This window comes from Mauremys mutica, chromosome 10 (genome assembly GCF_020497125.1).
Source record: "Mauremys mutica isolate MM-2020 ecotype Southern chromosome 10, ASM2049712v1, whole genome shotgun sequence".
NCBI classification, from domain to species: domain Eukaryota; kingdom Metazoa; phylum Chordata; order Testudines; family Geoemydidae; genus Mauremys; species Mauremys mutica.
The window spans coordinates 4,717,738-4,743,667 of NC_059081.1; the positions used below are offsets into that span (position 1 = coordinate 4,717,738).

The window sequence follows — 25,930 nt, forward strand, 5'->3', positions numbered from 1 at the left end:
TCACTGTGGTAGGGGAGCTCCAGAAGAGGAGCAGGAGGACTTCAGCGAACAGGAAGGGAGAGTGTTGCTTTCAAAAGTGCTGTGAATTCATCAGTGTACCCAAGGGGTAGGCAGTTGACCGCTTCCCATCCCAAAGAGCAGCGGTTCCCAAACTGTGGTTCGTGATCCCAAATGGGGTTACACCATCAGCAGATGGGGTCAAGGTGATTCCTCTTAGGCAGAGGATGCCATGTTGCTCCACATTGTGTGATCTCGCATGTGTGGTGCATGGAGGATGCTATTTTGTAGAGCAAAAAGACATCCACCATGCGGTGTGACCTCACACGTAGGGTGCATGCATAGTCACACTGTGCAGAGGACGTCATTTTGATCTTCAAAATGGCGTCCTCTCTCTCTCATGGGTCCCGGCTGTAAATATCTCATTAAAATGGAGTTGTGCTGGTTTAAAAAAAAAAAAATGTTGGGAACCCATGATGTAGAGCTACCAGAAGTTTCTCCAGAGCCAGGCTTTTGACTGTCTGATGGGCCACTGCACTACCCAACGGTGAAACAAGTTGGGAGGAAGACCACAAATCTTAACATTCCACTCGTCCGGTTGGGACCCAGGCCTGCAAGCATCTGCCCTGCTGAAAAGTGCTGCCACTCGCGAGACTGGTAGACTGAGATTCCTGTGTTAAGGTGACTACAGAGCAATTTCCATCTGGCTCTAACAGCCAGGAAAGCTGCAATCTAATATTTTAGAATTACAGGGACACAGGGAAGATAAACTATTTATATGCGCTGCAGAAACAGCCAGAGTCTCCAGTCAGGATCAGTGGACGTTGTATGATTTTTCCTTACTACTGTGAGTTAATACATTAGATTGAGGCAGGACTCATGTTGCTGAATTCTTTAACCCATTTGGAAATCTTGGATCCTAAATCTGGAACCCAAACTCCTCTCTTTTGACGCCTGAGCTCCATTTGGCTCTGGTGAAACACAATTGATCTAGGCCTGCCCCACAACTGAAAAGCCCTGGAATGATTTTGGGCGTGGCAAATTTTGTGTCGGAGGCAACATCGTAATGTGCCTTCAATTCAAATCCTAGTGACGGGTCAATGTGTGATGTCATCTGGAAGCCAAAGGCTGTGACATTCCCGTGCTCTGACATAACCTTCTGTCTCACTGCGGCAATCGACTGAGGATGTGATAATTTTGTCACCTCAGACACAGCCAAAAGCTGCCCATCCTAGAGCTCTTACATGGACAGGAAAATGTCTCCCTTCTTTGCAGGTGTGCCACAGGCAATTTCTGTGGGTGGAAATATTACTGTGCTGCACCCAGAGCATCACAATTTCTCTGCAAAAATGACAACTTTCCAGCTGAGACGAACTCAGATTAATCTGGCCAGCAGGGCTGTCTTACCAAGTCACCCCCAAAATGTTAGATTTCTATTCATGCCAGATTCACAGATGCCCCCAAAATACTGGTGCCTGCTCACCCTCACTCTCTGAGGGAATCCTCACAGCTTTGCGGGGCGCTCATTGAAGTAGCATCCCTTTTGCTGGTTACACTAACAGCAAGCGTGTGTGCTAACACCCCTTTGCGTTGCTCATTTCCCCCTTGTGCTGTCACTGGGGAGCTGGTGTTTAACAGGACAGGTCATAAGCATCTGCTGGCTTTCAAAGAGTGTCAGAACTTCTAATAACTGATGGGTTTTAATATTCCCCATTAGTAATAGCAAATTGCCATGTGACTGCCAAGCTGTGCCTTCTCCTGCCCATATGGTTGCCTCAGTATATTACAGTGGCGGCCACACAAGCATCTCCTCGTGGCCAAAGGTCACTTTGCAGGCACCCTGTTAGCCACCTCTGGCAGCCCCTCTTGTGCGGTTAATAGCACCCCCACCCAGGACTGGCTTAATAACAGAAATGGTTCAAACAATCCCCAGAGTCCTCCATAAAATCCATAATCATGACACACAAGTTCTCTGTCCTGGTTCTTCTGCCACACATGGAGCTCTTCCTCTGTCCCAGTCTGCACCCTACTCAACCAGCTCCCATTCCCCTCTGAACCTTGGTCCCACAGCTCCCTCCTGGCCCCTTGGGGCAGGGACCCACCACTTGAGTTAGCTCCACTCCTCTGGGGTTGCTCTCCTCAAGCACCACCTGGCCCAATCACTCCTCCTCTTCCTGTCCTCTGACAGGCCTTTATAGCCCCAGGGGTAGCCCTGCCCCCACTAACTGGTTCAATTGGGCCCACCTGCTCTGCCCCGGGGACCTGCGCCTGGTCTGCTCACAGCCCAGATGCACCAACCATCCAGACACAAGCTGATGAACAATTTACCCTGACAAGACTTCATATAGACAAGCAGAAACCACCTTTGTTTCACTGCCCATCCCGTCCCCCAAGGCACCATCAACCCATAAACTCTGCCCACCCCATAGAGTCCCCTTCCTTCCCCAGGCAGAGTAGTGCTGTGTAATGAAAGACCAGTGCCAGTGTAGCCATGGGGTGACTGTTTAGGCCTCTCTGTGGATGCTGAGCTGGGTACGGGAGGAGAGAGGGGCTGGCAGGGACTTAATTGAAAATGTCCTGAACTCTAACAGTCATTGCTCTCTCCTCTCATTAAAACAAAGTATTTTTGGAGGGGGTTTTATGGGGCGGGGGAGAGGTTGGCACGGACTTTTATTCTGCCCCATGTAGGTCCTATAGCTGGCCCTGTGCAGTCGTCATTACAGCAAGCAAGGCCATAACTGGATCCCTTTCTCCCAATGGTCTTGTCTGCTCAGCCTGGGTATTTCTGACTGTTTTCTGCCAGTGCTGTGCCTGAGAGAGAGGGAAGTGGTCTAGAGAGGCATGTCTTTGTGTGCCTGGTATGTGTTTACGAAATGCTATAAAACCAGGTTGGAACCCACTTTACATACTCTCTGCTGAAAGAGCTCCGTTGTCCTAGCGCGCTGCTGAGCAACGGAAACAATTGTCTGGAATTTAATTTCCTCCCTGCTCTTTTATGGGCTGTATTGTTTTGCCGCTGTAGCCTGATGTGCTCGTTAGAAACCGCAGGTCTCTCCTCATCTGCGAGCAAAATAATATCCCCAGCTCAGGTCTGCTGTGATTCACTGACAATGCGTAACGGCATAGCTGTTCTCTCCACAGGCTCTGTTTGTTCCTGGGGAGTCTGCACTCAGGGCCGGCTTTCTGTCCTGCTTGGGTGGGGTCCTGCAGAACTCAGGCAGGCTATCTGGTCCTGCTGCTGCCCATGGGTGTGAGGGAAAACTGCGAGTACTCTCCTCAAACGCCTGTTACAATCTCAAACTCTGCCCACAATCTCACAGTAACTGGATGTTTCTGCTGATGTGGTCAGCAGTTAACTTTTTCACAGTATTGATATTTTGATTGTCATTGTGACACTCCAGAGTTAACTGCTGCCTGAGGGTACACTGGCGATTTGCAGCGCTGGAAAGCCTCCACCAGCGCTGCAATTAGTAAGTGGCCACACCTGCAGGGCACTTCCAGCGCTGCAACTCCCTGACTGCAGCGCTGGCTGTACACCTCACTCGGCATGGAGAATAAGGATTCCAGCGCTGGTGCTGCAGCGCTGGTCATCAAGTGTGGCCACACACCAGCACTGTGATTGGCCTCCAGGGTATAAGGATGTATCCCAGAATGCCTGTTCAGCCACTCTGCTCATCAGGTCAGACTCTACTGCCCTGGCCTCAGGTGACCCGCCCTTTAAATGCCCCGGGAATTTTAAAAATCCCCTTCCTGTTTGCTCAGCCAGGTGTGGAGTGCAATCAGTGAATCTTTACAGGTGACCATGCCTCCACGTGGCAAATGAGCCCCAGCATGGAGCAATGGCAAGCTGATGGACCTCATCAGTGTTTGGGGGGAGGAATCTGTGCAGGCACAGCTGCGCTCTAGCCGTAAGAATTATGATACCTTTGCCCAGGTATCGAGAGCCATGCTGGAAAGGGGCCATGAGCGTGACGCGCTGCAGTGCAGGGTTAAAGTAAAGGAGCTGCGGAGTGCCTATTGCAAAGCACGTGAGGGAAACCGCAGATCCGGCACTGCCCCCACGACCTGCCGGTTTTACAAGGAGCTGGATGCGATTTATGGGGGTGACCCCTCTGTAAATCCAAGGACCACGATGGACAGTTCAGAGCCGGTAGAGGAGGGGGAGGGGGAGGCAGACAGTGAGGCTACTGTGGTGGGGGAAGACACCCTGGAGTCCCAGGAGGCATGCAGTCAGGAGCTCTTCTCAAGCCAGGAGGAAGCTAGCCAGTCACAGCCCCTGGGACTTGGTGCAGAAGAATCACAGGAGCAGGTCCCAGGTAAGCAACTTTTATTGCAATGCAAAGGTTTTGGGAGAGGAGGGGGGGTGGTATGGCTGCATGCCTGCATGCCTAGACATGGAATATCCCATTGATGTGGTCTATCACGTCGCGGTAATCTGCCTCTGTAATCTCTTCAAAAGTTTCTGCAAGAGCATAGGCAATTCGTGTGACCAAGTTTAAAGGGAGAGCCAGTGTGGTCCCTGTCCCAGTCAGGCTAACGCGTCCGCGCCACTGTTCCAGGAGGGGTGGGGGGACCATGGCTGCACACAGGCAAGCTGCATAGGGGCCAGGGCAGAATCCGCATTGTTGTAGGAGACGCTCCCTTGCTTCCCAGGTAACCCGCAGCAGGGAGATATCTTCAAGTATTAACTCCTGTGGGAAATGGAGGGAGTGTTTCAGTGCAGGTCTCCCAACTGCTGCTTGCTTCCTGCCTTTAACAGAGCCCAAAAAAAGGCAGTGTACCCATGAAGCAAAAAGCACCCTGCCCAGGCAAACCGCGGCAGGAACCCCAGGGTTAATTCCTGAGGGACATGGAGGTTTTATTGACTACTACCCTCACTTACCATTTCTGGGAGGCTGTGAATTCTCTAGCTGTGTTTGAAATGTCTGAGGAATGCTACAGTATGAGACTTGAAACTAACTTCAGATTATACATTTTAATAGAGCCTGCATTGTGTATCATTTGATGAATTTTTACAGTGTCCTTGACTAGTCCTGGTCCGGTGTTATCAGTGACTGAAAGAAAGCTTCAGAACCTGAGAAGGAAGTCTAACAAAAGCAAGGAAGATTTGGTGAAGGCAGTTATGAACCAGTGTGCAACAGAGAATAAAATTGCGCAGGAATGGAGAGAAAAGATGCAGCACTGGAAGGAAACAGAAAGCAGGAGAAAGGCGTTGACGCTGAAGAAAACCACGAGGCAGCTTATAAACCTCATGGCGCGCCAAACAGACTGTATGCAGTCACTGGTAGCAATGCAGGCAGAACACTACCGTGCCAAACCCCCACCCTCCCAAACCTCTTTCCCCTATGCACCAATGTCAGCTCCAAGTCCCGTTCCCCAGCGTCCAGGTTCTTACCTACACCATCACCAGCTGCCCCCAACACCTGTACGGTCACCTATGAGCCCAGAGAACTATGACCCTTACCCTCTGCACTCAACCCCCATCACCATGCAACAGTACAATCCTGAGGTGCACAACAGCACACCTGGCAGTACATATGCAAAACTATGAATGTACAGTTCAACAACCAACCCCCCTGCCCGATTATTTGCTTTTTTTAAAATAAATGATCTTTTTGATTATGAAACAGTTTTTATTATTGCATAAAGTGAAAGAGAACAAACCCCAAGGAAAACACAGGTAACAAACAGCAAGGAAAACACAGGCACTTAAAAGCACTGTAACCAGTGCACGTCACTCCTGGTCAAAGCAAAAAACATTATTGTTGGCTTTCAGCCTCAAATTCCTCCCTCAAGGCATCCCTAATCCTTGTTGCCCTGTGGTGGGCGTCTCTAATAGCCCTGCTGTCTGGCTGTGCAAATTCAGCCTCCAGGACTTGCACCTCGTTGGTCCATGCCTGGCTGAATGTTTCACCCTTCCCTTCACAAATATTATGGAGGGTACAGCACACGGATATAACCATAGGGATGCTGCTTTCCCCCAAGTCTAGCTTCCCATAAAGGGCTCTCCAGCGCCCCTTTAAACGGCCGAAAGCATGCTCCACAGTCATTCGACACCGGCTCAGCCTGTAGTTGAAACGGTCCTGGCTCCTGTCCAGCTTCCCTGTATAGGGTTTCATGAGCCAAGGCATTAATGGGTAAGCGGGGTCCCCAAGGATCACAATGGGCATTTCAACGTCCCCTACTGTGATCTTTCGGTCTGGGAAAAATGTCCCTTCCTGCATCTTCCTGAACAGGCCACTGTTCCGAAAGATGAGTGCATCATGCACTTTTCCAGGCCAGCCTGTGTAAATGTCAATGAAATGCCCACGGTGATCCACAAGCGCCTGGAGAACCATAGAGAAATACCCCTTGTGATTAATGTACTCGTAGGCTAGGTGGGGTGGTGCCAGAATAGGAATATGCGTCCCATCTATTGCCCCTCCACAGTTAGGGAAACCCATTTCTGCAAAGCCATCCACAATGTCCTGCATGTTCCCCACAGCCACGGTTCTCCTTAGCAGGATGCGATTAATGGCCCTGCAAACTTGCATCAAAACGATTCCCACGGTCGACTTTCCCACTCCAAACTGGTTCCCGACCGATCGGTAGCTGTCTGGAGTTGCCAGCTTCCAGATTGCAATAGCCACACGCTTCTCCACCGTCAGGGCAGCTCTCAATCTCGTGTCCTTGCGCCGCATGGTGGGGGCGAGCTCAGCACACAGTCCCATGAAAGTGGCTTTTCTCATACGAAAGTTCTGCAGCCACTGCTTGTCATCCCAGACTTCCATGACAATGTGATCCCACCACTCACTGCTTGTTTCACGAGCCCAAAAGTGGCGTTCCACGGTGCTGAGCATTTCCGTTACCGCCACAAGCAATTTCATGTCACCCGCATTAGGCAAATCCAGATCATCGTTGGACTCCTCACTGTCACTTTGGAGCTGAAGGAATGGCTCAACTGCCAAACGTGATGTGCTGGCGACAGTCATCAGCAAAGTCCTCTGCAGCTCAGGCTCCATTTCACACAGAAAGCGTGCTGCACTCACAATGGCTAGAAACGTGGACAGGGAAACTGTACTGCTGGGATGTGAAGCGATGCACCACGGGGCGTTGGAACAGGAAGCGGAATGACCCACACACTTCCTTCCCCTTCCCACAATACTCAGCGGCAAAACGGCGCCAAAACAGGATGAGGTGCTCTGTGGGATAGCTGCCCACAATGCACCTCTCAGTACAGCGCTGCAAATTCTGCAAATGTGGCCACACTGCAGCGCTGGTAGCTGTCAGTGTGGCCACACTGCAGCGCTGGCACTGCACAGCTGGACGACCAGCGCTGCAAACTACCAGCGCTGCAACTCGTCAGTGTAGCCATACCCTGAGTTGATTGGGGAATAGTGCACACAGCTCACAGCTATCTGTCTGCAGACTCAGGAAGATAGCCCTGCATCAGGTCACATTCAGGTTATTTTCATAGCCAGAAGGGCTAAAAACTTTTTTTTTTTAAATGAAAGCCTAAAACCTTCATCAGTTGATGGGAGCCTCTGGAGGCGCACTCAGTACAGAATGTCTCCGAGTGCTGGTTCTGCCCAAAGATGGAGGGTCGTTTAGACTCTGTCTTGGCTCCCTTTCCATCCTGTATTTGAATTGGATTCAGTGCTTAACTACAGAGAATCTGGCTTAGAGGCCTAAGGCTGAATGACCGTTTAGGCTGGGACCAGGAAGGAATATCCCGTGACAAACTGGCATCACCTTCCCCTGGAGAATTCAATGGGGAGATCATTCATTATGATCAGGCGTTTGTCCCTGTGTGCCCTATGGCATTAAGAGACTCTTCCCTCTTCCTCCTGCTTTCCATTGTGCTTGGTCTTTTTTCCCATTTGCTCACCATCCTTTAGGATCCTGTCCTGCTAGGGGGATCCCTCCCCAGAGGTCCCCCAGCATCTCTGGGGTGGATACTGACTGGTATAGTGCAGGTTTGAATCTGAGGGATTGCTCTGAAGGTTTTGTTCCTTCAGGGCTCTGTTTGAACCATCTGTCCCAAGCCGCTGCCCACTTTCCGCTCTCCTCAAATACCCTCTCCATGTTGTCCTTTACCTCAGATGCGGAAGCGTTTGGGGATAGGGACTGTGTCTACAGTTTGTAAATACCCAGTACAGTGCTGGGTCACTGTGGCAAGTGGATTTAATGCTGGTGAAAGGCAGCCCTAGATACCGAAGTCTCCCTACATCACCGGGAACAGGCCTAGCTTCCCCACCCCAGCATTGTGCTTTGAGCCTGCCCTGGAGGGTCCAGCCCTAGAGAAGAGGGAGGGATTTAGAAACGGGGGAGCATTCAGTTCTTGGCCCCCTCTGCAGCCTGTCAGCCCCGTTCATATTTGCCAGCCAGAGGAGGGGCACAAGAGTGGCTCTGAATTCCAGTGCTTGGTGTTCCCTGGCCTCTGCACCATCTCTGTGGCCATCCCAGCCTCTCCTGTCCTGTGTTGCTCAGTGATTGAGCTTCAGGCCCAGAGCTCTGATTTCAGATTCTAGAGATCGAGTGCATCCCCTGAGAGCAGTGGGCATTGGCTGCAAACGGTGAAAGCTGGCTTTGTCCTAGAGAGCACTTCTTGTGAGGGTTTGGTTCCTGGACTATCAGAGGCTCCTATGAGATGTGGATTAAAATAAATTGGTGGCGAGGAGACAGCAGCGTGGGGGAGTCGCTCTGTGCCAGGGTGCGGAGAGGACAGTTGGTGTTGCACAGATTGCAGGATGATCTGCTTTCTCAGCTCTTTCCTTACCCATCCTTTTATGCTCTGATTTTTTTTTCTTCCTCCTTCTGGACATTCTGGCTCCGTTCCTTCAGCCTCAAAGGCGGTTCTGAATCCCAGCTGAGCCGCTTGAAGAGCTGGGGAATTCTCTCCTTAGATAACCCTTTCTCACTCCTAAATGTACCATCCTCGAGGGGGTAAGGTGACATGTGGACCTGTTCTCACCTCCTTTTTAGTGACAGCTGAGCTGTCAATTGGATGCTCGTGCTGGCTTGGGTAATGATGATCAGCTGCCATTACATTGCACTCTGAGCTTTATTAATATGTACGTGATCTGTCACCTTGCCTGTTTCAGCACTTGCTTCCTTCACCAATTGCAGCAAAGAGCAGACTTCTGCTTCATGTGTACCTGGGCCTTGTTGGGCCTGTGGTCTGTGCTTTCTAGTAGGAATCAGTATTTTTCATCTGGACTGTACTGACTGTCTCTTCTCCCCACCTTTTGTCTTCAGTAAACAGCGCTGGTGAAGTATGCCAGCCTCGCAGAGTGCAAAGCTGAAGTCTTCTATCCACAGAACAGGTGGTAACAAGCACAAGCCTTCCCTGCCAGGGCACCTAACCCTTCCACGGCCAGTGCAACCTCTACTGGCTTTGTCTAGCCTTTCTGGGGGCAGTCTCCCTCCACTACACCTGGTGTAGATGTAGAAGTTTGGTTTTTTTTACCCCCATGTCATGAATTGCTTAATTCATTCCAATTTTTTTAAATGGTTCAGGGAATGGTCACAAAAGAAGCACAACGTGTTATTTTCTGAAGTGACCTCCTCCTGTCTCCGTTGCTGGTTGATGCCATGTTCACACTGCATTTGAGACACTTCATTGAAAGTGTGTGTTTAGGTTTAATAGGCAGAGGGGCAGTTACTGTACGTGCATTAAACACAGAGTGATTGTCAGTACCTATTTATTGAGGCTCACCAGCTATGTAACAACATGTTTCTCTTTGCCATTGTGCTTCAGTGCTCTGTTATTATTTTCTTAATATAGAAATCTTCTGGCATTTGTTTGCCATAATAAAACTTCCCATTACATAGAAATTCAGTGTGAAGTTAAGTGTATTTAGGAGGCTTAGTTGGAGGCCTGCAGTTAAATATTTTCAGTTTACTCTTTCCAAGCCATACAATCATTACCATTGAGGTGGACACTTCCTTGCAGATCAAGCACCATCCAAATCGGTCTCTAGCTAGATCCTTAACATGGGCTGGTTGGTTATTCAGTTTACGTCCATCACTGGCGATCTTATCGTGCCACCAAAGCTTTTGGCGCCCACGTGATCACCAGCTGTGTAGCAGCATTCCTTAGTAAACACGCTCTGTAATCTGTTGGTCTTCCATCCTGGTAATATGTCTGTACCAACAACCATCCAAAGTTGAGAGTAACTTGAATCCTCAGATTCACATGCTGGTTCCTGCTGGAGTCAATGGAAGCTGCATGTATTTGATGACAGAATATAGCCCTGAGTGTCTAGTGCAGGGGTAGGCAACCTATGGCACGTGTGCCAAAGCCGGCACGCAAGCTGATTTTCAGTGGCACTCACACTGCTGGGTCCTGGCCACCAGTCCAGGGGACTCTGCGTTTTAATTTAATTTTAAATGAAGCTTCTTAAACATTTTAAAAACCTTATTTATTATACATACAACAATAGTTTAGTTTAGTTATATATTATAGACTTATAGAAAGAGACCTTCTAAAAATGTTTAAATGTATTACCGGCACACAAAACCTTAAATTAGAGTGAATAAATGAAGACTCAGCACACCACTTCTGAAAGGTTGCCGACCCCTGGTCTAGTGACTCCTTTATATACCGCTAAATGCCTTTGTTCATCCCATAGAGTGGATACTGACAGCAGTGCCAATGAGGGTGCTGCTTTTTATGATCTGGGCAGGAAAAACAAATCACTCAGAAAAATCTTCAGACTTTAAGCTCCCCCACCTGATAGCCACCAAGCGGCTCCAGTTTGCTGTGATCATGCAATGTGCAAGCTGAGCTCACGGGACAATCTAGGGCCAGATTTTAATGGGTGAGGCCAATATTGTAATTACGTTTGCACCTGCAAATGTGTGTGTGTCGGGGGGGGGGTTAGTGCCTTCACTGGACAGAACACTGAACGTAAGTGACCATTCTGAGTGCAGTCCCTGCTTTGGCATCCACCAGTGCCCTCTGGCCTGCACCGATGTGGTCTTTGTGCGCACAAACATGGTTGTATCCAATTTGGTGGAGATCATTTAGGAGGCCATTTTTAGAAGTGTGGCCCTTAGAGCTTCCAAACTGTTTTTTGCCTAACAACGTTGTGATGCTGCATCATGCCATGGCCACTTCCAATCATTGTTTTGAAATACCAGCATCACAAGGGAACATAGACATAGCAACATTATGATGCAGGGACATTCAGACAGGCCCAGATTATTGATCTCAAACACCCATCTACGTGCTAGTATCCAAGCACTAGATTGATTAACGATGGAGGTTTCCCGCTATAGACACACAGGGGCTGTGTTGTGCCCCAGGAGCATTTTGTCCCTTGCATTTTCTACACTGATTTACAGTGCTTGGTTACTTGCACCTGAATACCTGGTTATTTGCACTTCTTGATGTGGTGTAAATTATTGTCGACTCTCCAATGTGCTGATAGAATTGCGCCATCTCAGTGTTTGGAATGTTGGCTTTACAGAATCACACACCCAGAGCTTAATGTATTTATGTCCTCCTGGGTGTGCTGAAAGTAATGCAATGAGTTTTGCCCTCTCCCATGCAATCTGTTGAAGGGACAAAGGCAAGTGGATAATAATATTTTTACTTGTGTTGCTAATTGCCTCTCCAAAATGTGAAAAATGACTTTTTTTTTTTTGGTAAAAACCTGCTTACATTTTTGCCAGTGACTCCATTTTTTTAATGCATTTCACTCTGTTTGGACTCATCTGTTACGTTTGTTTATAGTCAGTTTCACTTTCTGGTTATCCTGCACCAGCCATATTGTAACTGCAGGGGAATGTTTAAACAGAAAATAAAATGGCTGACTTAATGGAGATAGCAGAAACTATACAGTCCTGGTAACACCCCACGTAGAGTCCAAAGAAGAGACTACTACAGAGAAACATCAGAAATTTCACCCTGTGGTCAGTATATGCTGGGATAGGACTTTGGGTGTTAATATTGAGTGATGTATGGATCACTCAGTATTATGTATGTATGGATACCCCTGCTGTGTAGACATGATCAATGAAGCTCATATATATATACACACAAGCTTTGATATTGAGCTTCAGGCCTTCAATTTAAAGAGCTTCAATTATTTTTTTTTTAAATATGGAGATATATCTATCTCCTAGAACTGGAAGGGACCTTGAAAGGTCATTCCCTTACCTTCATAGCAGGACCAAGTACTGTCCCTAACACATTTTTGCCCCAGATCCCTAAATGGCCCCCTCAAGGATTGAGCTCATAACCCCGGGTTTAGAAGACCTATGCTCCAATCACTGAGCTATCCCTCCCTCCCCACCAGGGTACCCGTTCTGCAAAAGGCCCTGCATACGATTGGCACTATCTAACTGGAGATGGGCCAAGGCAGCCATGTTTTATTATTTAACCACTTCTCTTGTGGCAGCACCTAACAACCCTCACCAGGTTCAATTCCGTTGCCCGCGGTGCTGTGCAACTATTTAGCAAAAGAGAGTCCCTGCCTCAAAGGGCTTATAGATCCAAACCCAAGACTGGGGAGGGTTGGCTCCAAGTTCCACAAGATCTGAATCATTAACGTTCAGATAAAAGCTTTAGCTTCGGGCCCATTTCGAATGCTATATTTGATATCCTGAAAATATGGTTTCTCTGTACGTTTTGTAAAACCCTCCCCCTTTAACTGACAATGGCCCTCTGGGCCTCGCATTTCCCAGCTGCTGCCTGAGTGCAGACGGCTGCTTTCATCTTTCTGGGCTTTGGAAAGGCTGATTTAGGTCCTGATTTTTTTTTTCCCAGAGGTGCCAAGCCTCTGCCACTCCCATTGACTTAGACTGGGGCAGGGATTGTCTCTTTGTTTTCTGTGTTTGCTTCAGCATCTTGCACAATGGGGTCCTGGCCCACGAGGGCTCCTCGGAGCTACTACAATACCAATAATAGATCATTAATAATTGACTTGAACTGGAGCTGGGGGGCATCTCTTTGCTTCTCGAAATCTCTCCGTGGGGGTACAGGTAAAGTTTCCAAAACTCAGACAGGTAAAGCCATTGGCCACTTTTTGACAAATATGGCCTTAGTGATTTGCCTGAGGTCCTACACTGTGGCGGCATAGTTGGGAAGAGAACCCCGGAGTCCTGATGCCCCATTTTAGGCTCCAACAACACTGCCTAATGGTGTTTTTAAATCCTAGTCTCTTACTATGCATCATGATGCACAGATTCCCACTGCTCTTTCCCAATTAAATTCAGGACTGTAGAAAAATTAGGCCTGTCCCATGAAAATTAGGGCAGGTGACAATCCTATGCAGGACCCTTAAAAGCCAGGCTATCTGGCTACTTTTACTGCTGCCAGTGAATGGAGATTTGTGGTGTCAATCAAGGTCAAGTGTCTGTCAGCATTTGGAGTAGAGCAGGCAGGATTCTCAGCAGGAATGGATTCCTCACTCCAGGAAGTCACTTTCTGCTGCTGCTTCAACAGTGGTAGGAGCAGAAGAGTCATATTGCAGCTACTGATCTGGGATAGTCACCTCTTCTCTTCACAGTACTTTAAACTGCGCCATCTGCTTTGCCTGATGCTGCTTTGGCGGCATGTGCCTGGCTTGTGTGCACAAGGATATAGACCCAGTACATGGAGATATTGTAGCAACACTAGTAAAGATGTGAAAGCAGCACACGTCTCAACGGGTCACCTCGGAGTTGCCTCCATCTCTCCATTGGCTGAGCCTCAGGACTCCATGCCAAATTTGCCACTCGTGCAAACAGGCGTAACTCCTCTAACGTGAACGGAGTTGAGCCATCATATGCTTAGCCGCAAATTCAGCTTTCAATCCTTTATACCCCCTCAATGGGGAGTTTAGCCCATCATTACCATTTGCCAGACCTAGTGGCTAAAAGACAATTTCCTTTCACACACAATAGGATAAAATGGGTCCCTTTACCTTCAGGCCAGGAACCTCTAGTTTGATTACTCCTGGCATAGGTGTGTGTGATTTTGATTGGCAGGTGATTGCAAGAGGTGACTTTTTGAGTGATGGCTCATCCTCCCCCACCCCCCCAAGGGTATTTACGTGTTCTGGGAAGGGTTTCATGTGCCGAATCTTGCACAAAGCTGTGGGTGCAGCCTTAGGAAGAACAGCAGGCTTAGAGCGAGTTCTCTGTGGCTGGAGATCTGGAACACGCAGTGTGTCGCTTGGCGTTCCGAAAGCCATGCTGCACCTGTGTAAGATCTGCTGCCACGCTTGCTGATCTGATCTAGCCTTCTCGAAAGCACTGATGTCGATAAGATCCTCAGGCGACACAGCTTCACTGACTTCAGTGGAGTTATGCGGATTTATATCAGCTGAGGAGCTGGTCCATATGTGCAGAAATAAAAGTAGGAAAATATACTGGATCTACATCTACTCATCTCTCCCCCAACAGGGATATGACTCAATCCAGGGACCTGATTCCCCTTTTAATTTACATCAGGTTTACCTCTGTAATTCCACCGCCTCCAGTGGCACCATACCTGATTTATACATATGTATCTATGAGAGGAGAATCAGTCCAAAACCCTCTTGATTCCTCACAAGCCAGACAAAATCCACACTGAACTTGTGAATGTATTTGAAAATCTGTCGCTATCAGGCACTTGCCCACCAATTTGCCAAAGGAAAAGAGAAATTGTTTAGGGTGATCCATGTGGTGGAATGTAATTCTACAAAGGAAATGAAGGCTACCGTTTCCTGACATTGAAGTGTCTTTGTTGAGTAGTCTCATGAGGGAAGCAATGGAAGGTCCATTGCTGGAAGCACTGGAGAGCGTGTTGTGTAGGGAATAATCTTACACTGCCCAAGAGAAATGGACATGATCTAATTTCCATCTCTAACTTCCATGAGCTGTGTCTCCTTTTTAGGAGCACTCTGGTGTGTAGCTTTTCGTAGGGGTCTCTGTGCAGAGACTTCTTCATGCATTAATGACTCTTGATGGGTTGTTCTAGAGCTTACTGTGAAGTCTGGGATCAGACTCTTCTCTTTGCTGTATCGAAGACTTTATCCCTTTAATATGCCTGTGAGGTTTTTGGCTTTTTATGAACACCTGCTGTGCACAGAACTGGGCCTAGCCATATGTAAAAATAGCTGTGCACCAACCCCCAAAACATCATTCATACTGCTTTGGAGAAGTTAGGAATGAATCAGGTTCTTGCTGGATTTGCAAAAATAAAGAAATTGGGGGGGGGCTTCGTACTCAGAATTTTTCACTGAATTCTCATAAGTGACAGTAGCTCTCTCTGGATCGATTTACCAGTCTGAGAGGAGTTTTTTCTAGGCTGGTTCACATACATCCTTCACGTCTGGTTCACATACATCCTTCACCTGCTCTACTCCAAATGCATTCTGAGCTCTTAACTTAACCTGGGGGGAGATTATCTCTATTCAGTTCCAGTTTTCATAGGTTCTTATACCACTCTCATCACCATAGTATCTGAGTGCCTTCCAGTTCTTAATCAACGTTAAATGATGTGACTAAACTGCCTGGTGTGGTTCCTTCTCTCTCTCGCTCCTCCTCGCCCCAGGGGGAGAATTGTGCATGTCACTGAGTGGTTTTTGTGTTGATAGGGTTTTTGTTTTTTTGCTGGAGAAGGCAGGTCCTCAAAGAGTGACTGGAAGTCGGAGCAGAATGTGGCAAAGCCACTAACAATCACATGTCAGCCAAGCAGAGCTCTCATCAGGAGGCATGAAAACATTCACAGCAAAGCCACATGTCCAAACTTCCCACTGAAGCTAGTTTGAATTCTTGAAAATGAGTGCTACTGCTTTCTCTCCCCCGCCACACCTCCATTTCACAATTTTGCTCTACCACAGGCAGAATGAAGGAAGTGGCCTATTTCCAAGTAAAAACCGCAATTCTGTAAATTTCTAAATTCTAACCTCCCTTTGCATGATATTCAATTTGTAATGAAAGCCAGTGACAGTCAAAATCCAGCCTGCCTTTGTAGCGTAAACAACCAGGTTGCTGAAATTTCATGGAAAATGACATTTCTGGGTCACATAATGGAGCCGAATGAAGTGATTAACATTTTGGCATTAGACTTCATAAAAACAAGTATCACTCTTGCCAGCTCTGCTCCCAACCTCCAGGGGGCCTTTGCACCCGATCTTATGAAACCCATGGACGTTTTTTCCTTTGAACTTCCATGGGAGTGGAACCTGGCCTTTAAAGTGGGACAAAGATGTGACCGGGGATAGAAGACTTGTCTGTGTCCTAGTCTCTTATTGCCATCTCAGCCTTTCTGCTGTGTACATACAGTAATAAAAGAGGAGAGGCCAACAGGTCCGTGGAGGATGGTGGTAAATCTTGGTCCTTAATAGGAAGCCTCAAGTCATACCTCTTGTGTTGGGGCATGGCTGAGAGATGCAACTCAGACTTTCCCTGTCTTCCAGGAGACAAGTTAACCCTGCCTTTTAAAAAAGCCTTTAACCCTCTGAACAAAGCTAAACATCGAGCGGGAGTTCAAACTGTGGCTTTTAAACGGTCAGAGGTGGGGGTTGCAATTTAATGGCTCCCCTCTAACAATTGGATGAAGTTGAGCCGCTAAGTTATGGATGTAGTGGTGAATTTACCAAGCTATGTGGAGGGGGGGCTGATCCCTCTCAAATGGTTCAAAATAATACGCTTGCTTGGCAACCCCATTTAAGTTGCGTGCCTGAAAAAATTCAGTGACCCAAGGAAGGTATCCCATGCATGGGAATTGGCCAGTACGTAGATTGTGTCAAGGCATAATCTCGGCTTCCATCTTGTTTGTTCCAAGTATGGAAGTAGCAGGATCCACGGGTTGTCTGATGTCTGGGTTTTCGAATGAGCTGTCCTGTTGGACTGCATTGGTAATGGAATTTTGAAACCCTTTCCCCTGCAAGCTATGAGTACAAATGGGGAGTGACCAGAGATGGGCCCACGCCACAAAATTTTGATTTGGGTTCAAATTTTGAAAATTTGCAATGGGGACTTTGGTTTGGGTCTGTCTCTGGTAATCATTTACTATCTTCAGTGGTCCATGTGCCATGAGCTGATGCTGGTCTCAGTCCAGGGGCCAGTGTCCACTTTACCAGAACCACCACCATGTCCAGCACTAATTAGACCCCACACTGGCAGTCCCGGCAGATAGACCAAGGACTGAATGGACAACAGAGAGTGATCCCCTCTCGGGATTGAGGCTCCTTGGAAGGGCAATATGGATAAGTTTGCATTGTGTTTAAATAGGCCATCAGTCCCCAGGGCAGTCTGTCCAGCACCTTTCAACAGCAGGGAACTTCATTAATAAAATAAAAACCAATCAAAGAACTAATAATGGACTACTTTGGCCAAAACTCCTGAGCCAAGACTCTTCGATTGCAAAGGGGAACCGCAGCCGACACGCCTTGCTGAGCTGCTTTCAGATCTGTTTGGAGGAGGTAACCCTTGTTGACCATCTGTCTGTCTCTTTCCAGGGGGAGTTGTTGAGCCCGTGTCGATGCGATGGATCGGTGAAATGCACGCACCAGCCTTGTCTGATCAAATGGATCAGCGAGAGAGGCTGCTGGAGCTGCGAACTGTGTTACTACAAGTATCACGTCATTGCCATAAGCACAAAGAACCCTCTGCAGGTAAAGGTACTAGAGACATTTCAAAGTTTTCTTTTCTGTTATCAGTAGGTCGGTGTGGCTCTCCCTACACTGCGTAGAGGGATGTATGGATGGGCTCTTTACAAAGTGGAGGAGGGCTGGTTCAACCCCCCAGGAATCTGTTCTTGTGCCCCTGGCATCTCCAGCATCCATTCTTCTCGGTCTAGCGTACTCGTCGAGCCCTCATTGCTGTAGCATTTGAGCACCTCACAAATCCTCTGTGAGGTAAGGCAGGGCTATTTATCCCCATTTTACAGCTGGGGAAAGAAAGCAGAGAGAGGCCAAGTAACTTCCCCAAGGTCACACAGGAAGGCTGTGGTAGAGTGAGGAATTGAACCTGGGTCTTCAGAGTTGCACCCTAACCACTAGTTCACCCTACAGCCCAAGCTTGCCTGCTCTGGTCCCCAGTAGGCCCTTCACCCGCTTCTGGTTTGCATGCCATCAGGGGTATTGGAGCCCATCGCTGCAGACTTGAGGTCCCAGTGGCCTGCGCCTTGTGCTGTATGAGCTAGGTGTCCGTCACAACCAGATCCGAATGGTAGCTTTTGATATCCACTTTGCCCAGGTGTAAATGACTGTAAGAAGCAGTGGAAAATTGCACTTCCTTTCCTCGGATTTCATGAGTCTGGTGAGCCTCCGGAGATAGACATTTCCCCGAGTGCATTGCCCCCAAATCTAACTGTGAGGAGGCAACATACTTTGAACACACGACTAAGACTCAAGAGACCAGGATTCCGGTCCTAGTTCTCCTTCAACCTGCTGTGGGGCGTGATTAGTTTCTCCATGCTGCAGCTTCTCCATCTGTAACATGGGGGTTATGGTTGTCAGTGGCTTCTTATTTGGACAGTGCCCAGAGGTTGGCCAGTTGCTACCCACCTTGGAGTGTCTCCGATGCCAGGCACCACATCAGAGCAAGGTATTAATAGTTCTTCTTCGAGGGCTAGTCTGTGTCGCTATTCCACTGCTGGTGGGTGCATGTCCAGTGCACTTGTCTAGTCAGTGTGGGACACTGCATTGAACAAGGGCCCCTTGTGGCTCTAGCACAGGGCAGAGGACCTACGGAGCCCAGCATTTTGGAACCAGAAGGGTTCCGTTCCCTTCGGCGTTTGCTTCTGAGGTTCTGCCTAGTTTTACTGGTCCTAGATCAGGTCATGTAAATGGCCTCTCAGCATCATTAGGAGGGAAACTGACTCCTGCGAACAGGGTCCCACCATGCCCTCAGCACCACTGAGTCTCAGTTAGGTCTATCAAATCCCGCTGCTATTGAACTCGGGAATCGGAGCCGGCACTAGGCATAAGCAGACTAAGCGACTGTTTGGGGCCCCCTAATTGCTTTTTATGATCAGAACGTGCCTGTTTTAGTATGGGGGGAGGGATATTCCTGCATAGCACCCCCTGTGGGCTAGCACTGGCGGGAATTTTTGCCACTAACTTCCAAGGGAGAGCAGAACTGGTCCCTAGGATTTAAGAGGGATTTAAATAAGTACATGGGACTCGTGTGGACATTACAGGAGTGAATTCTACCCTGGAAGGAGTTCTCCTTGCTCCATGGCTCAGCACAGTTTCTGACACTTGATTTTTACACGTATTGGGCTCAGGTTGTCAGCACTTTCATCACAAATCCAGAGCCCCGGGAGTTTAATTTCTTGGCTCAGATACCTTGGTCCAGACTGAAACTTGAGAGGGAGGACTTGGACAAAACTGTGCGGTATTTTTTAAAGCTGTTTTGCATGTGCCTGAGTGTTGCAGGTATCTCAGATCAGAGGCTGATGTTAGGGTCCTGTAATAACACAGATACTACCGCTTCGTGCTGACGTTGTGGTAGTACCTTTCCTCGGAGGCTCTCCAAGCACTCTGTAAAGCTCAGAGCCACAAGTTAAAGATTTAGACCCGGATCCTCAGCTGGTGTAAATTGGCGTTGCATCTTCGAAGTGAAAGAGACAAGTGCCCATTCCCCAAGCTTCAGAAACACTGTACTTTTTCGGAAGCTCTTTGAAAACCTGGCCTTATTAAACTCTAGGCAGCTGTTGCCATGCACATAAAAAATGGCCAGGCGATGGCAAGAAAATAACAGAGCTTAGAGCTGTGTGACATGATCGCAAAGGAAAGTGGAATGTGAGGCATCCACGTGTTTGTTTGGACTTCACAAATATGCTGGAAACATTGAGACTTTTTGCTTATAAATAGGAGCAATCTGAATTAAATAAATACAATATATCATAGGGTTAGAAGGGACCGCAAGGGTCATCTAGTCTAACCCCCTGTCGAGATAGAGGAGATGCATTCACAACTGAAGGCCCAAAGAACTATATATACAATGCATACTCACATGTACATCCCACTAGCCCTGAAATACATACACATCACTACATAGCAACATACACGCTGTCATACCCCCATAAGACAGACACACATTCAAATAGTCACTCACATAGATGCGCACACACAAGCCCAAATATTGGGGTCCATACGTGATTTCATGCACACAGATGCCTACATACACATGAATGGGCCATACAGTAGAAGAACAAGAACAATCACTACAGCTGTTGATTTGTGCAGGCTAATTGCTATCTGGAATTTAGATGCCTTTGTCCTTAGTTTAAAGCTCTGACTTTCCCAAGCTTCAGTGTTTAGGTACAGTTCTGTAGAAAGCCAGGGAGATCTGAAGTCCTCTGTTTATCCAGAGAACAGGCATAACATAGGCAGTGACAATGTGAGCTCTCACTACCCTGCCAATGTGCATCAATTTTGACCTGGGGGGTCCACTGCTCTGGCTGAGAGAGTTTAGTCCCCAGAGCCTGTTTTGTCCTTGGCCTCTCTGCTGAGATGCCAGTTTTGGACATCGGTCCATTAGGACTGGACTGAGATCCACCCACTCATTTCACACAGGCCACCAAATGAAATGGCTTTTGATCACTGGGATGGATTTGAACCAGTGACCTGGAGGTGGCATAGCCTCGTGGCCCACTACCAACATCCCAAGTCACCTGGGCCCATTTTAAACCCAGACATAGCCTTAGGCAACCTGTGGGTCCTATGTTTTCCTATGGCCAAGATTGTATCAAATCAGTGAGTGTACTTTGCATTTGTGTGCATGTGTATTTCAGCATATCCTGTGTGTGTATTTCATTGCATACCATACGTACTCAGAGTATATGTTGAATTGCACAGTGTACTCAATGTATTTCAATGTGTGTGTACTTGGATGGGAGACCTGCATGGAGGGTATGCGCATGTGGAGAGTTGTGTTGGGGCAGAGAAGCTACAGCAAGGGAGCAGAGCTCATTTTTAATTAACCAGATTCCTTACAACCTCTGAGCTGCTATGATGCTTCCCTATCAGACAGCATCTTGTATGCACTGCTTTTAAATGACCCCTCTGGCACTGTCCGCTGGGGTTTCCAGTTAGTGAGAATGCCTTAGAGCAACGAAAGCTGCAAACCTGCCAAGGCCGGGGGATTAAAGTCAGAGAGAGTGAAGCTCAAGTCTCCAAGCCAGCCTGCCAGGTAGTAGCTGCTTAGTCAGTGAGCAACAGAGGCGCTTCCAAGAGCTCAGAGCGGCTGGGTGGCCTGTTACCCTCACATCACTGAACTTGGTAACCCCCAGTGATGGGTAAAGCAACCCTAGGACTAGCAGGTAGCTTTAATCCGTTCCCTACTGGGTCTGTTGCAACATTTCTGCAGGGTTATATTGTGGATGGGATCTCTAGTGTCTACAAGGTCTGAACACACAGGGTATGTGAAACATAGGGCAGCATTGCAGGCATGTTTTGCGCTACATATCTGCTACATCAGGCATCCCCAAAGTGGTTAGTTGTGGAGCCTGATTCTGCTCCCATTTACACTGCTGTATAACTCCTTTGTCTCAGGGGAGTCACTCCTGATTTACATTAATTGTATCTAAGAGCAGAATCAGACTGTTTTTAGCAAAAATAAAATGGGTCAGAACCAAACTCTCAGATCCAAAAGCTCCTGAGCTTTGGGGAAGTTAAAATCCAGCCACAAATGTCTCTGGTGCCCCCTCTGCATAATGGGTCGACCGACCCCCTCCTCAGAACACCGGAACATTTTGGGAGTATCCCAATTAAGATTCTGGTCCTGATTCTCCTCTCACTGGCACTGGTGTAATTCAGAAGTAACATCGCTGGAGTAAATGAATATTTGCTCAATGTCTGCCCTTTATCAGGGCTACTGCGTCCGCATCAAATGTGGCTGAAACCCGGGAGTCTCCCAACCCCAGACCTAACTCCTAGGCAAAAACCCAACGGCGATGAGATTACTGGAAGTGGCAAGGAGAGCCGCAAAGGAGATACTGCCTCTGTGGCAAACAGCTCGTCATCACATTTACTAAAGAACCAGAAAAGAGAACACCCATCACAAGCTGCAGAAGGAGGGTTACAGAGGCCCTGGGAGAGCAGTAACATGATTTCTGCAGGTCTTACAGGAGATCAGAAGTGCTGTAAATGACCAGCTGTGTATCTCCAGGAAAATCTCAAACTATTTGTATTTCTCTCGGAATCTGAAAATGGATCTGTTTAATAGTGAGGCCCTGAATCCTCTTAATTATAAAGAAACTTGTCAAATCCTGTAATAAACTAAACTGGCTGAAGCTGGGGTGGGAGAGCTTGGTGCAGGAGATAGAAAATCCTTTAAGCAATGTTCTCTGTTAGAGGCGTATAGATTTTCTTTGGCTAATTATATGGCCTGATTCTGCTCTCCCTAACACTTGTTTGTAAATCCGGAGATCACTGGAGTCAAACTGATATGAGAATCAGACTAAGCATAGAGGCTGACTCTGTGGGTGCTCTGGGGCTGTACCACCCACAGGAAAAAATGTGGGTGCTCAGCACCCACCAGCCACAGCTGTTCAATGGGGCCATGCCGATCAGCTGTTTGGTGGCTGGGGGAGTGGCCTGAGGGAGAGCAGAGAGCAGTGACCGGATGGCGGGCGGAGGCCGAGGGGCAGGGGGCAGAATGGGGGTGAGGCCTCAGAACGGAGCATCCCTGGGGAAAAATAAAAGTCAGCACTTAAGAGAATAAGCATTAATATCATTTAATTCGTATTGCAGTGGCAATAGCATCGGACACCGGCAGAGATCAGGGCCACATTGTACTTGATGCTGTACAGACTCGCAACAGGAAAACAGTCTCTGCCCCAAGCACATATCGGTTGGTATAGTAGGTAGTAGTCTCAGTCTGCCACCTTCCTGGCCAGTTTACATTAAGGTTAATGTAAAATTTCAGCTCTGGATCTGATATTAACCTTCAGAGGTATTTTGGATCTGAAGGTTTTGTAATTTCGGTAAAACAACGGAACAAATATTAAGAGGGAAAACTCATCCGAACTTTGCATTACTGTCTAGTTTGGTTGTCAGTGTAGATTAGTGATGGGATGGTGTTTGAAAGAGGTGGCCTTCGATTTGAAGTAGAAGCGTGTGTTTTCCAATGAGTGTGGCACTTTGGCCATCCATTGTATAGTTGTGCCTCGGCATCCTGTGAAAAACAGTGAACTGGGAGTTCGCAGGGGTCTTACGAAGAACCCTTCATCTGATGCTTTCTGTTACAGCAGAGCTCATAGGTCTGCTCTTAATGGTACGGGTCCTGGGATCATCTGAAGAGCTTTACTCAACAGGAAGTTATACCTCCGGAGATCCTAGTGGAATGGAAAGAGTTATCATCTAGGCACCAAACAGACTACGGACATGGTTTTGTTCTAGTTCAGACTTAATTGTTTTCTCACAATTGCATGCATAAGTTTAGTGCTGGTGAACAGTGCCAACTAGACAGCCCAGGAGAAGGAAGCGTTCCTGTTAGCCGCACAACAGAGAGCAGCTGTACAAGTTTCCCCACTGCTGACCTGTAACCCTGAGCTGCAGGGAGCATATCACAAGTGAGTTCATTCTGCACAGCCATTGGTTTTACTGTAGGAATGGAGCCAGGCAGTGTTGAGTGGAGGAAGAGAATAGCTGATGATTCTCTAGAAGTCCTCAGCCCGTTCTCATCACCTTGGTATCTGAACACCTTCCAACCAAGCATTAAATGATATGACTAACCTCTCACTCTCTCTCTCTCGTGTGATTGGTTCTTTCTCTCCTCCACTCTCCTGTGGGAGAGCTGTGTTTGCACCGGTGTGTTTTGTTTTGGTAGGGCTGTTATTGTTTGGGACTTTGGGTGGGTTTTTAAATGCACATGCTGCTCTGGGTTAGGGAAGGCAAGGTCAAAGACATGAACCTGGGACCAGCCCCTAAGCAAGCTCCATCTTCTGCATAGAGACTCTTTGCCCTGATGACCTGACGCTATCAGGGGCGGCTCTAGGCATTTTGCTGCCCCAAGCACGGCAGGCAGGCTGCCTTCGGCGGCTTGCCTGCGGAGGGTCCGCTGGTCCCGCGGCTTCGGCGGACCTCCCGCAGGCGTGCCGCCCTTGCGGCGACCGGCAGAGCACCCCCAGTGGCTTGCCACCCCAAGCACGCGCTTGGCATGCTGATGCCTGGAGCCGCCCCTGGACGCTATCCAACTCACTTGGTTAGCACCAGACAGCCAAGAGATGACAGCAAAGTTTGGTTGCTGGCTCTCAGTGCCAGAGGCGAACCAGTGACCTCTGGTAGCAGAGGGAGAGACATTCTAGCCTCCGGAGCCATCCAGTCTCTCTCTCGACTGAGTGATCTGGATTTCGGCGTGAGCTTTTTTTAACCTCTTGACAATTGACATTTAAAAGACACTCTTTTGCAGGGGGCACACCTGGCTTAGGGGGCTGATAACGGAACACAACTTCACTTCTAGGTCATGGGTGCAAATTCAGCCCAGGGCCATCAGTGACCAAAAGCAATTACCATTTACTGGCCTGTGTGAAGTGAGTTGGTAGATCTCAGTGCAATGCCCAGTGGGCAGGTGTCCCCAGCAGAAAAATCCTCACAGCTGACTCAGCAGAGGAGCCCAGCATTAAATGGGCCAGGATGACCGACCGCCCCTCTCCCCCTTGGAGATAGGTAGGGATGGCGTTGGTTGGCATGTGGCCCTGGATGGGAGAAGGTGGCCCTGCGGTGCTGGTCTCCGTTCTGCAGAGACCTTTGACTCTCCAGCGTTGTCAATACAGCCTCATTCAGGTGCACTAATTCTTAAAAGATCAGACATCCGTCAGTCCCATCCTTCCTGCCAAGTGCTGAATTCCGGCTGCTCCGTTTCCTTTATAACAGAACTCTACACTCACTTACGCCGCTGCAAATTCCACTGACATTTCATGGACCTGTATCTCAGGCCTCAATCTGGCCTGTCTACCTCAGACCACGGAGTAGAGAATACATCTCTGCAGCTATTTAGTGTGTGTGTGTGTGTGATAGCCTCCCCTGGGACCCTGACCCCGAGTCTCGTTAGATAACTCAAGGAAGCAGCTGGCAATTTCAACATTCAATCTTACACTGGAGCAGTAGGATGCTGCTGTGAGCTACACCAGTGTAAATTCTAGTAGCTCCACTGAAGTCAGTGGCTCTAATGTGGATTTACAGCGGTGTCCTGCATCAGAATCTGGCCCTAGCGATATTTGTAATGTGGCGTCTAGTATTCTCCTCCTAGGAGGAGGAAACGCCATGTACCCCCAAGGCTGGGAGGACCACAGCCACTGCTCCCAGGAGGAAACGTAGGGTAGTAGTGGTTGGTGACTCTCTTCTAAGGGGGACGGAGGCACCCATCTGTCGCCCAGACGTGGCATCCTAGGAGGTACGCTGCCTGCCAGGGGCCTGTATCTGAGACGTTACAGAGGGATTGTCGAAGATCATCCAGCCCTCTGACTACTACCCCCTGCTACTCATCCATGTGGCACTAATGATACTGCGAGGTCTGACCCTCAGCAGATCAGAAGTGACTACAGGGCTCAGGCAGTAAGGGTGAAGGAGTTTGGAGCGCAGGTGGTGTTCTTTTCAATCCTTCCGGTGAAGAGTAGGGGCCCGGGCAGAGACAGATGCATCCTGGAGATGAATGCCTGGCTGCGAGGATGGTGTCGCCATGAGGGCTTTGGCTTCCTTGACCACGGGGTGCTGTTCCAGGGAGAAGGACTGCTAAGCAGAGATGGGGTCCGCCTATCGAGGAAGGGGAAGAGCATAGTTGGATACAGACTGGCTAACCTAGTGAGGAAGGCTTTAAACTAGGTTTGAAGGGGGCAGGTGACCAAAGCCCACAGGTAAGTCAAGAACATGGAGACCTGGGAGAAGGTTTGGAATTTGGGGGTAGCATGGGCTGTTATAGCAGGGATAAAGGAGAGAGAAGACAAAATGGCAGCAGGGGGGAAATCAAATCAGTATCTTAGATGTCTGTATACTAATGTGAGACGTATGGGGAATAAGCA

The 25,930-nt window shown here is 48.4% G+C and overlaps 1 protein-coding gene across 2 annotated transcripts in view; it reads left to right on the top strand.

Annotated features, from left to right (window-relative positions):
* MARCHF4 (membrane associated ring-CH-type finger 4) overlaps positions 1-25,930 on the top strand; it is a 163,203-nt gene that overhangs the window by 105,296 nt on the left and 31,977 nt on the right. The window contains exon 2 of one of the 2 annotated variants that reach the window (XM_045031827.1): positions 17,418-17,579. In XM_045031827.1, the coding sequence (XP_044887762.1) occupies positions 17,418-17,579 (162 nt within the window). The remainder of the gene's footprint in view (positions 1-17,417; positions 17,580-25,930) is intronic. The other variant, XM_045031828.1, reaches the window with a different exon arrangement.